The 10,956-nt window shown below is 61.8% G+C and overlaps 1 protein-coding gene across 3 annotated transcripts in view; it reads left to right on the top strand.

Moving 5' to 3' along the window:
- Nucleotides 1–216: 216 nt before the first annotated feature.
- The window catches only part of MTCL2 (microtubule crosslinking factor 2), a 31,775-nt gene continuing 21,035 nt past the window's right edge, over nucleotides 217–10,956 (top strand). Inside the window, exons 1-3 of one of the 3 annotated variants that reach the window (XM_075166322.1) lie at nucleotides 217–616; nucleotides 8,928–9,152; nucleotides 10,774–10,932. In XM_075166322.1, the coding sequence (XP_075022423.1) occupies nucleotides 485–616; nucleotides 8,928–9,152; nucleotides 10,774–10,932 (516 nt within the window). In that variant the 5' untranslated portion in view covers nucleotides 217–484. The remainder of the gene's footprint in view (nucleotides 617–8,927; nucleotides 9,153–10,773; nucleotides 10,933–10,956) is intronic. The other 2 variants (XM_075166320.1, XM_075166321.1) reach the window with 2 other exon arrangements.

Raw genomic sequence — 10,956 nt, 5'->3', positions numbered from 1 at the left:
GCCCGCCCGCCCCAAGGAGGTGCCCGGCTGGTCGCTGGCCAAGAGCCGGCGCGGCGGCGGCGGGGGGCACCCGGGCGCGGCCCCGCGGCTGGCGGCGGGCGGCGCGCACCCGCACCCGCGGCGGGCGGGCGGCGGCAAGGAGGGGCGCCCCGAGAAGCGGGCGGCGGCGGCGGCCCGGGCCGGCGGCAAGGGGCTGGCGGGGCGCGGCGCGGCGCGGGCGAAGGGGCGGTGCCGCGGGGCGGAGACGGCGGCGACCGGGGCGCGGCGGCCGGCAGCGGGAGCGGGGCCGGTGCCCGGGTCGGTGCCGGGGGCCAGCCTGACCGACAGCAGCTCGGAGGTATCGGACTGCAGCGCCTCGGAGGAGGCGAAGCTGCTCTCGCTGGAGCTCAGCGGCAGCGACGGCGAGTCCCCGGGCAGCGCCCCACCACCGCCGCCCTCGGCCGGCGAGGCCTCGCCGCTGCCCGAGGAGCCCTCGGCCGCCTCCATGGCCAGCAGCCGGCTGCAGCTCAGCACCTCGCTCGCCTTCTCCGACCTCACCGAGGAGCTGCTGGACGCCGGCACCGACGGGCTGCTCCGCGAGCTGGAGGACCTGCGCTCCGAGAACGACTATCTCAAGGTGGGCACGGCAGGGCGGCGCTGGGTACGGCAGCCCAGCGTAGCGTGGCTGGGTGGGCATCGCAGGGCATGGGTCAGCATGGCACGGTATCCTTGGCCATAGCATGGGTCAGCATCCCTGGGCATGGCATGGCATGGCATGGCATGGCACAGTGCAGCATCCCAGGGCATGGATCAGCATGGCACAGCATCCCTGGACACAGTGTGGCATCCCAGAGCATGGCTTAGTATGGCACGGCATCCATGATCTTAGCGTGGCTCAGCATCCCCGGGCATGGGTCAGCATGGCACAGCATCGCTGGCCATAGTGTGGCTTAGCATCTCTGGGTATGCCATGCTATGGCATGGCACAGCATGGCATGGCTCAGCATCCCAGGGCATGGCTTAGCACGGCACAGCATCCCTGGCCATAGTGTGGCACGGCGTGGCATTCCAGGACATGGCTCAGCGTGGCATGGCATCCCCAGGCATGGGTCAGCATGGCACAGCATCACTGGCCATAGTGTGGCTTAGCATCCCTGGGCATGCCATGCCATGGCATGGTACAGCATGGCATGGCTCAGCATCCCAGGGCATGAGGTGGCATGCCAGGGCATGGCTCAGCATGGCACAGTATTTCTGGCCTAGCATGGCCCAACATCCCTGGGCAGGGCATGGTGCAGCATCCCAAAGTATGGCTCAGCATCCCTGGGCACAGCATGGCACAGTGTGGCATCCCTGGGCATGGGTGGGCACAGAGCACAGCTTGGCTCAGCCCAGCATGGCATCACTGAGCATGGCCTGGCATGGTATAGCTGGGCTCAGCACAGCATGGCACAGCTGGGGTTGGCCTGGAAGGCATGGCTGGGCTTGGCTCAGCTCGGCACAGTGTGGTGTGGCTGGATGTAGGGCATGGCTCGGCTAAGCCCAGCATGGCCGAACTGGGCATACGGCAAAGCTCAGCTTGGCACAGCATGGCCCAGCTGGGTATGGTCTAGCATGGTGTGGCATGGCGGGGCACTGCTTGGCTCAGCATAGCACGGCACACTTTGGCACAGGGCATATGTTGGCATACCATGGGCCAACTTAGCCTGGTATTGCGTAGCTGGGCATGGATTGCCCTGGCATGGCATAGACGGGTGCAGCTAGGCTCAGCACAGCATGGCTCAGCATGGCCCAGCTTGGCACGGCTAGGCTCAGCACAGCCTGGGCTGGCACAGCTTAGCAAGGCACAGCTCGGCGTGGCATGGCTGTGCTCAGCCCAGCTTGGCATGGCTGAGCATGGCACAGTTTGGCTCAGCCTGGTTTGGCATCCTGGGACACAGCATGGCACGACCTGACCCTGCACAGCTTGGCCTGGCACAGGGTGGGATGCTCCCCGCTGCCCTCCCTGCCTGCTGACGCTGCCAGACCCTGGGGAGATTTTCCAGCTTGCTTCTTTCCGCCGGTTCCTGTGCTCCCGGGAGCCTTTTTCCAGGCGTGCGGTGTAGCTGCCTGGTTCACGGGCACATGGTAAAGCCAGGGCAGATGTGTTGCGTGGGGACAGGGGCGTGGAACCTGATGCACCCTGGCACATGCTGCCTGCTGCAGGGAGGGCACAAACACCCACCAGTACCGGTGGGCTGCAGGCATTTTGCACCCTCTGCTCTTCTTCAGGGTGGAGCTCTGGCTGAAATGCTTGGGCACCCACCTGCTGGGGGGCTCAGGGGTAGGTACCGCATCTCGCTGGCTGCTCCTCAGATGTCGCAGGTTGGAAATCTGGCCAGCTCTCAACGGCTGGTGCCAAAGTTTGTAAATGCGTCGGGATTATAGCTACGAGGTGGGAGCTAGGCATTGGGTGACGCGCTTGAAGATGCTCAATCAGGCCCTTTGTCCGTTAGCAGAGCCCCGGTTCACAGCTGGTGTCCCAACTCCTGCCAGAATTAGCAGCAAGAGCTTAAGGGCTTTGATTTACTGAGAGCTGGAAAAATACAGATGAGGCCCCTCCGGTTTCCAAGAACACGCGTGCAAACGCTGCCGTTCCTGCGGACCGCGCTATTGCTTCCTCTGTTTCCATGTGATCTTCTTCCTGGCAAGCTGCAGGCGTGCGGGGTGCGGGTATTTTACCTGTCATGAGGGATGGCAACTCAAATCCCCCGGCCAGGAGCGGTGGGGAAAGCAGAGAGCTGCTGGAGGCGTGCACCAAGAAGTGCCATGGGGATGCTGGTGACATCCTCCCTTCTTCGCCGCAGCATCTCCTATGTGTGCTCATGCCAGTGGGTCCTTCTGTTACACCTCCCTGGCGTGTGCATCCTGGTATAACCATGTTTTGGTGTTGTAGCTCACGCGTCCTGAAACTTGAGCAGGAGATTGCCGGGGTGGTACCCTGGCTGCAGCTGGACAAACACACACCTTGTGCTCTAAAAAAAGAGGGAAGATTTGCCCAGTTTCTCCAGCAAGAGAAAACTGTGCTGGGCTGCAGCAGGGTGCTGGCTTGTGCTGTCTCTGCTAAAAATTTGGGGATCTGGGGCCTTACGGCAAAAATAAAACCCTAACCCGAGCAATCAGCATCACCCACCCTGCCATGCAGCCCAGGTTGGAGAGCAGCGTGCAGGGACCTTGCAGAGGTGGCCTCTGGCCTCGGCAGCTCCCCTCCCCTCGGGTATGGATGAATCAGACTTATCAGAGGTGACTTATTTCCTAGGACTCACCCAAATAGCTGCAAATGAATATTTTTTTTTATTTATTCATCAGCGCCTGGTGCATTTTTAAAGAGAAACAAGGATTTTTGGGGTGGGAGGGTTTTGGCGACGTTTTGGCACGGGCCAGACGTGCGTGGTGCTACTACACCCGTGTGATGCACGCTGGGTTTTGGAGCTTCCCAGCAGAGCTGTTGTGAGCACATCGCAGCCCTCTGTAGCAGTGCCAGCTCACGTTGCATCTTTCCTCGGCTGCCATAATAAAATGTACGTGTTTAAGCACACTTCACCCATTTCTCTTTGCAACCCAGATTTTTGCAAGGCTCTACCTTCCTCCTCCTGCTCTGCGCACAGCGGGATGGTGTCTCCTCTTGCCCCTGCTCTCGGGTGCGTGCACCTGCCGTGACCCCCCATAAATGGGTTATTTCAAACATTTCCCCAAAAAAGGGCTGTTTCTCGTGCGCAGGTTGGCAGCCCAGTGAGGGAGGAGGTGTCACGGGTGTCCTTGCCCCATCTCGCTGTTGCTGAGCCGTACGGTGGAGAGCAGCTCCTGGCCCTGCTCAGCGGGCTGGAAAATGTGAGATGCAATACGGCGGCAGCTGCGGAGGGACAGGCAGACAAAGAGTGGGCATGGGAGAGGGTTTGGAGCGAGGGGAGGGGATGCCTGCAAACCCTCTCCTCTCCGTGGGAAGGGGCTTAGGAGAGAGCCACGTCACGCTGGGAGTGCAATCCTGCCTGCCCCTTCCTGCTGCCTGCTCCCTGCCCTGCATCGCCCTGCGTCCCTCGGGGTTTGCGTGTTTTTCCCAGCTCTGTGGAGAAATATGTAGGGTGGGTGGGTGCCTCATTTCCCCGGAGGCAGCTGGGGACCGGTGCATGCCACCAGCGAGGGCTCGCTGAGAGCATCCCGCAGGGGCACCTGGGGCTGCATGGGGGACCCAGAGGTTGTGTCTGGGCAGCCTGGTGGGCACTGGGTCCCAGCTCTGCTGCTGCTCAGATCCTGCCAGGCCACGGGGGCAGGAACCATGCCCAGGGGTCCTGGTGACCACAGGTAGAGCCGGGGCACAGGGCTCTGCCACGTATCGCCCCATCAGCAGCCACCCTGGAAGGGGCTTTGCAGCCTCTTGCTTTTTTGGATGCTGCACGACGCGGGTTGCGCTGCAGACAGCCCCCAGCTGTTTGTCTGTTAATTTATGGGGGCAGGTGTAAAGCTGAGAAATGTTGATTTTTCCCTCGCCAATGTGCTGTGCTCTCTGCCGAGCGGGAGCTGGCGTGCCGGCCAGGGGCAGGACGCAGCAGGGTGCAGCGTGCAGGCTGCTGCGCTGAGCTCCAGCCTGACATGGAGGGAAGGATGGCTGATGTTTACTGTTGGAGTTGGGCTAGAGCTGGTGTTAATGCACCTAAAGAAGCCCCTGTGTGTGACACATGGGTGTTCCTTACCCATCCTTTGACCCATTGCACCCCAGCATGGGCTCGGCGTGAGCTGCATTTGCTGGGACCCCCTCACTGGCAGGGGACATGCCTGGGCACCCCGGGCAATTTCCTTATTTTTTCCCTGGCAAATTCTACCATAATTCCCTCTTCTGTCTGGCGACCACTCAGAGTTAATTGAAAGCTGCTGCTTTTGTCCTGTAATCTCAGAGGAAGCGGTGCTTGTTGCTCCTGGACGGTAATCCCCACCTTTCCACGAGGTATCGCAGGCTCTCCCGCAGGTGCACCCGCTGCCAGCGTGGTCCCGAGCTCCGCACAAAGGCGTCGATGCAAAACATACAGGCAGTTTCCACCCTTTTTCCTCCTTTGCATCTCGCGCTGAGGTTTGGGGGTGCGGGTGGAGGCTGTGAATGCAGGCAGGGCTGTGCTCCCCGGAGGGCTGCCTGTCCCCCACGGGCAGGCGGCTGCTGCTTGGCTGCGCCCCAGAGCCTGGGGCTGCCAAAGCTGAGGGTGTATGTGCTGTCAGCAGCACGACAGCCAGCCATGTCATTATTTGCATGATCCTGTCTTGTATCCGTTGCTGCTTTCTGCTTCTAAAAGATAGTGGATCCTGCTGAGGAGCTGCGAGAGTTGCACAGCGCGAGTCCCCTGGTCTGGTCTGAGCTTGCTGCATTCTTGCAAGTGCCTAAGCCAGCGTGCAACTCCCCTTGGGCAGGAGATCCGAGGGTTTAACTCTTCTGCTGCAACCTGTGATGGGTCTGATCAGCATTTTGAGGTGTGTTCTGCCATCTCCACTGATCCCCCTCCTGCCATGCCACCGTTCAGGGCCACCACCCTAAACTCAGCCCCTTCCAGGTCTTGCCCTTCCTGGAGGAGCTGATGTCCTGCACAGGGCGTGCAGACACGGCTGTAGCTGCTACCTTCTCCTGCCCTGAAAATGCATGGGGTTTTGTCTGAACTGGGACCAGGCAGTTTGCATCCCACCTTGCTGCTTCTTAGTTTCCTTAATAATCTCCCGAGGGAGAGACAGTTTCTCCGACGTTTGCGTGGAGAAGGTTGAAGGTGTATGTTGTCTCTTGAGTTCCTCCATTGAGCGTAACCTGGCTCCTGCAAACACAAGTGGGGTGTTTGCTTCTGCACACCATCATCCCTTGGGCGTTGAAACAAGTCTCCCTGGACTGCAAATCCCCAGCGTCTTTTCCAAGGCAGGTGACTTCTGGCCTAAAAAAACCATGTACCCTTTGCTGCTGCAGAAATGGGGTGAGCACAGATTCAGTGGTGGATAATCCTGGAGGATGGAGGGGGTGAGCAGCCCACGGGTGCTGGGAGGCTGTCACTCCACGTAGGGGTGGGTGCCTTTTTGTTTACGGGACAAGTGGCCGAGCCTGGCAGCTCCCACGGGCAGTTGTGTTGGAAAGAAGGAATTTATCTCATCCTCAGTGTTGCCCACCTCGTCTCCGTTTCACACTTTATTTAGCATCACTTATGGTCCTTCATGCTTGCAATGCCACCCCTGAATTCGGGATGTTTCTAGGGGATTCCTCCCCGCTCCTGGCTCTGCTCTCACCTTTATCCAAATGGATTTTTTGCTTTCATTTTGCTAAGTTGGGCATCAACTCCAGAAAAAGTGCAGATGCAAAGGGTTAGGCTCAGTGGCTGTCATGGACCCCCGAAGCCATGGGGTGACCTCTGTGCACCCCACGCGCTGCCTCCAGGAGCCGCGGGGCTCTTCTGCCCGCCGCAGCCCGGCCGCCGAGGGGGTCACCTTTGTCATCCTAAGCTCTCTTCCAGTTTGCTGGCATTTTTCTACTCTCCGATCCTAATCCAGTTATTATGGCTTAGCGGCACGGCTTGCCTCCGAGGGGCAAGCTCAGGGCGGGCTATGCAGCTGCTGGGCTGCGGCTGCTGTGCGGGTTTATTGGTGTTACAGGCTGCGGATGAATTTCTGCCACGGGAGCGAAGGGAGGCACCACTTTCCCAGCCCCCCCAGTGCCAGCCCTGCTGCAAACCCCCCAGCCCCGCTCCCCACGGGAGCACCCTACGAAGGAGCGGCTCAGGGCTGTGCCGCCGGGCTTCACCCAGGCAGCGGCTTGCGCTGGACACAGCCTCCCGTTAAAATAACGGTTGCTACAACCCGAGGTATAAACAAGCAGGAGCTCTTAGCACAGCGAGCCCAGGCTTCCTTCCAGCAAATGCAAGGTTTGGTTGGGTTTTTGCCAAGGTCCTTAGTCCCTGCCCTGCCCGGGTCCTGCCTGGGGAAGCCGCATGGCAAACGGGAGCCGGCACGGTCAGCGTTGGGGTGGGATGGAGGCAGCCCCGCCTGCCTCTGCAATCGTATTCAAGCCACGATTCGCGTGACTTTAGTGGTGAAAGGTTGTTTTCCACCACCCCGTTGCAGAGCGCCTGCTCACCTGCGATGCATAATGCGTTTTTTCCCATGAAAGCTCCCAAGGAATAGATCCCATAAACCAACTCCCTGGGCTGGTTTGGCTGCCGGGGGTTTTGCTGGTGTCCCTGGGGCGGTGACACTGCTGTGTGGGGTGGGCAGTGCTGGCGGTGGGTTTCCATCGGGGTCGTCGCCCCGGGGTGCATTGCAGCCATCGCAGGGCTGTCTGCCAGCACGTGTGGTTCGTCCCTGGGGGGTTTCACGCCTGAGCTGTCTGGGGGGTGTTTCTGAAATGTCCCTGCAGTGATGCCCCTTCATGGGACGGTCTCCGGCTGTCCCTCGAGCAGCCCGGCCGGGTGTCCCTGGGATACCCCGCTGCCCATCTCGGTGCCTCGGGGCTGTTTCTGCCCTGCCGTTGCTCTCAAGACCCCCCGCAAGAAGCAGAACGGCGGAGGGTGGCAGGACACTCCGGCAGCCTGGGCCAGGGGATAATCCGGGATTGTCTAATTGACGTTCCTTATTTGTCACGTAGTGTTTAAAGCCAACAGTGAGCAACTGTGACTTGGTCCCCGCAGCTGCCGCCTCCCCTCCCCGGGCTCGGCTTCGCCTTTCGGGGGAATTCTTGCAGCTGGGGCTTTGTCCGGGCCGGGCGAGCGCGGCAGCGAGCGTGCCAGCGCCTGGCAGAGCCGGCGCGGTGCCGCTGTCTCGGGCTGTAGGTCACTGTCACGGGCGGTGTTGGGAGCAGCGGGGTCCTGTCCCCCTCTGCCTGGGGTGAATCGGGGCTGTGCATCCCCGCTGCCTGTGCCAGATCCTCATCTTGTCCCTTCCCAGGCCGTGCCGCGGTGCAAGGCGGCAGCGTGAGCCCCTCAAGTGGCGATTGCATTTGGCAGTGACGGGAGGTGTTTAGTGGCGGGGGTTTTTCGGTGGAAAGGTGGATGCATGATCCCTTCCCAGGAGCGGGCTGGGTCCACCAGGTCTTATCGAGGAGGAGGAGAGCCGATGCGACGGCTGGAGCGTTTGCTTGGAGGATTTGGGTTGAGGGTTGAGGTTCATGGGGACCTGAAAAGAGCTTTGGGCAGCCTGTGTGGGTCCCCAGGGACCAGAGGGGACAGTCCTTGAGCATCCCCAGTGGCCATAGCTCTGCGCCGGGCGGGGAGGTGGCACTGGGGCTGCGGCTGTTGCAGGGGGTCCCACAACAGCCGTGTGCTGCAAACCTGGAGGAGGCTTTGGGTCAGCGCTGGTGCCCCTGTGAGACCAGCTGTGACAGTGACGCCATGGCCCCGCACCGGAGGCTCCGCTGGGCTGGGAGAGGTTTGTCACCATGAGAGTTGATGAGACCAGGAAGAGGGACCCAGCCCAGCGATTGCTGCTTGGTGGCAAAAAAAGGGGCAACGTCCGGTCCCCAGTGCTGGCGGCATCTCGCTCGTGTCCCCACGTTGCCTCTCCTGTCCTCGCTTGCCGTCTCCTCCTTCCCTCGCCTGCCTCCCTGACACATCTTTTCCAAAGACAACCTACATTCTTCTTGCCGCGGCCGCCGCCTGTGCTGCTCCTGCAGCTCCTCTCCCTCCCCCACCTTCCTCTTTCTTTTACCACAAATATTTATAGGCGCCCGTGTTGGCTGTCCCCCCCGGGGTGGCTGGCTCGCCGGTGGGTGATGGTGCCCAGCTGGCTCCGAGCCCTTTTCCTGCAAGGATGGGGCTTGACCCGAGGGGTTGAAGGTCTGTGAAAATGGCTCGTGGGATGGAGGAGGGCAGGGGAGCCACGGTGAGAGGGTGTCCCAGGGGGAAAAGAGGAGAGAGCAAGCATGGGGTCTGTCCCCTCTAACACACATCTCCCCGCAGGATGAGATCGAGGAGCTGCGCGCCGAGATGCTGGAGATGAGGGATGTCTACATGGAGGAGGATGTCTACCAGCTGCAGGAGCTCCGGCAGCAGCTGGACCAGGCCAGCAAGACCTGCCGCATCCTGCAGTACCGGCTGCGCAAGGCCGAGCGCCGCAGCCTGCGCGTGGCACAGACGGGCCAGGTGGACGGGGAGCTCATCCACAGCCTCGAGCAGGACGTCAAGGTGAGGCCGGGAGGGCGACGTCCCCATCCGGGCGGTCCCCAGGTCCCCCAAAGTGGTTTTTGGTGAGATGTGGACATCTCACCATCTCACGTGGCTGGTGAGGCACGAGGGGGTGGCAGGGGATGTTGGGGTGCGGGGAGCTCCGCGGGGTTGTGCTGTTTATGGGGCCGTTAATGGGGGCATCACGATTCCCCGCTAGCGGCAGTGATACGAGAAGTGGGGAGCAGTGCTTTCAGCTCACAGGTGGTTTGGGCATGGGGGCTTTTGGGTGATCCTGGGAGCGGAGAGGGCCAGCATTGCCCAAGGATGGGCATCTTACAGTACCATACGTGGGATTCATCCTGTGCGGGCTGGTGCCCAGCCCAGCACTGTGCCCTGGGGTCAAACTCCCTTGTCCTGCAGTGATGGGGACAGGGCCACCGCCGCGGGCTGGAGCAGCACGCAGGGTGGGAGCGGGGTGGACCAGGACCCTGGGGACCTGGGAGCTGCTCCTCTTGGCCGTCAGGGAAACCTTGCAGAGCCCTGGGCATCGCGGCACACCGGGCTGGGGCAGGGACAAGGGCATTTCTGCAGGGTGACATTGCCTCGCCCTCGCCCGCCGGTGAGGAGCCGCCGGTGCCGGTGAGTGTTTGCTGAGTGCTCTCGCCGACGCGGCCGCTGCCAGGAGTGGGGTGTGGTGGCAGCCAGAGACGGCTCGGCGGGGACGGACAACAGCTCAAGGAGTGACTTCGTTTTTTGAGCCGGTCCCAGAGCTGAGACGTGCCACAAGTGCGGGGCTGCAAACCCGCCTTGCCCTGCCCGTCCTTGCCGGGGGCCCGGCCCCCTACCCAAACCGCCCGGCAGCCCCCGGCTTGGGGTGCTGCTGCCAAAAACGCCCCCCTCCAGCCTCTCCCTTTCTGGGAAATAAAGCGCAGCCCAGCCTCAACGGGGACGGGAGCCCGACCCCATGGCCTGAGCCCCCCAGCCCTGCAGCGGGGCTTGCTGCTGCCTCCGCAGCGCTCGTACCCGCGGCTGGGCAGGGGACCAGGGGGCTTGGGGACAATTTTTCCCTTCCTGCAGATGCAGGAGCGAACTCTCTGTGCTGTTAAGCTCCCTTTATGCAGGGGGCTGCCCTCATGCAGGGATCCAGAGGGGGGGCTCTGGGCCGTGCCCGGGATGGATGGAGGCACCCTTCACCCCGGGGGCAGCTGCCGTTTTTTTTCCGTAACATGATGCAGCAGCTCGCCTTTCTCCCAACCGGCACAGCTGCTGCCCGCGGCGAGAGGCTGCCTGCTCTGGTCCTGCCCGCTGGCTTTTCCAGCCTCACGGGGGCTTTTCCAGCTTCACGGTGTGGGAAAAAAGTAGGAAAAGGCGATGAGCATCCCGTGGCATGGTGTTAAGGTTGGGGAAGGTGGGGTTTGGCCAGGGGGTGGGGATGCAGCTGGCAAAGGGAGAACGGCGGTCATGGCACCCGATGGAGGGGACACACATGGGGGCCAGCACGGTGTCTGCTCCTAAGGGTCTCAGTAACAGCCTGACGATCTCCGTGGGTGCTGCATGAGGATTGTAGCTGCCCAGGCGCTGTGGTCCCAGCCCTGTGCACGCTGCACCCAGCCTGATGACAGCTCGGTTGTGTCCCCAGGTGGCCAAGGATGTCTCTGTGCGGCTCCACAATGAGCTGGAGGCAGTGGAGAAGAAGAGGATCAGGCTGGAGGAGGAGAATGAGGACCTGCGCCAGCGGCTCATCGAGACGGAGCTGGCCAAGCAGGTGGTGCAGAACGAGATGGACAAGCTCCGAGAGGTGAGGGGGACATGGGAGGGGGGA

Source organism: Calonectris borealis, chromosome 17, assembly GCF_964195595.1.
Source record: "Calonectris borealis chromosome 17, bCalBor7.hap1.2, whole genome shotgun sequence".
Classification (NCBI taxonomy): Eukaryota; Metazoa; Chordata; class Aves; order Procellariiformes; family Procellariidae; genus Calonectris; species Calonectris borealis.
The sequence above is the reverse complement of the archived record's forward strand: the minus strand, read 5'-3'. Positions and strand labels throughout refer to the sequence as shown.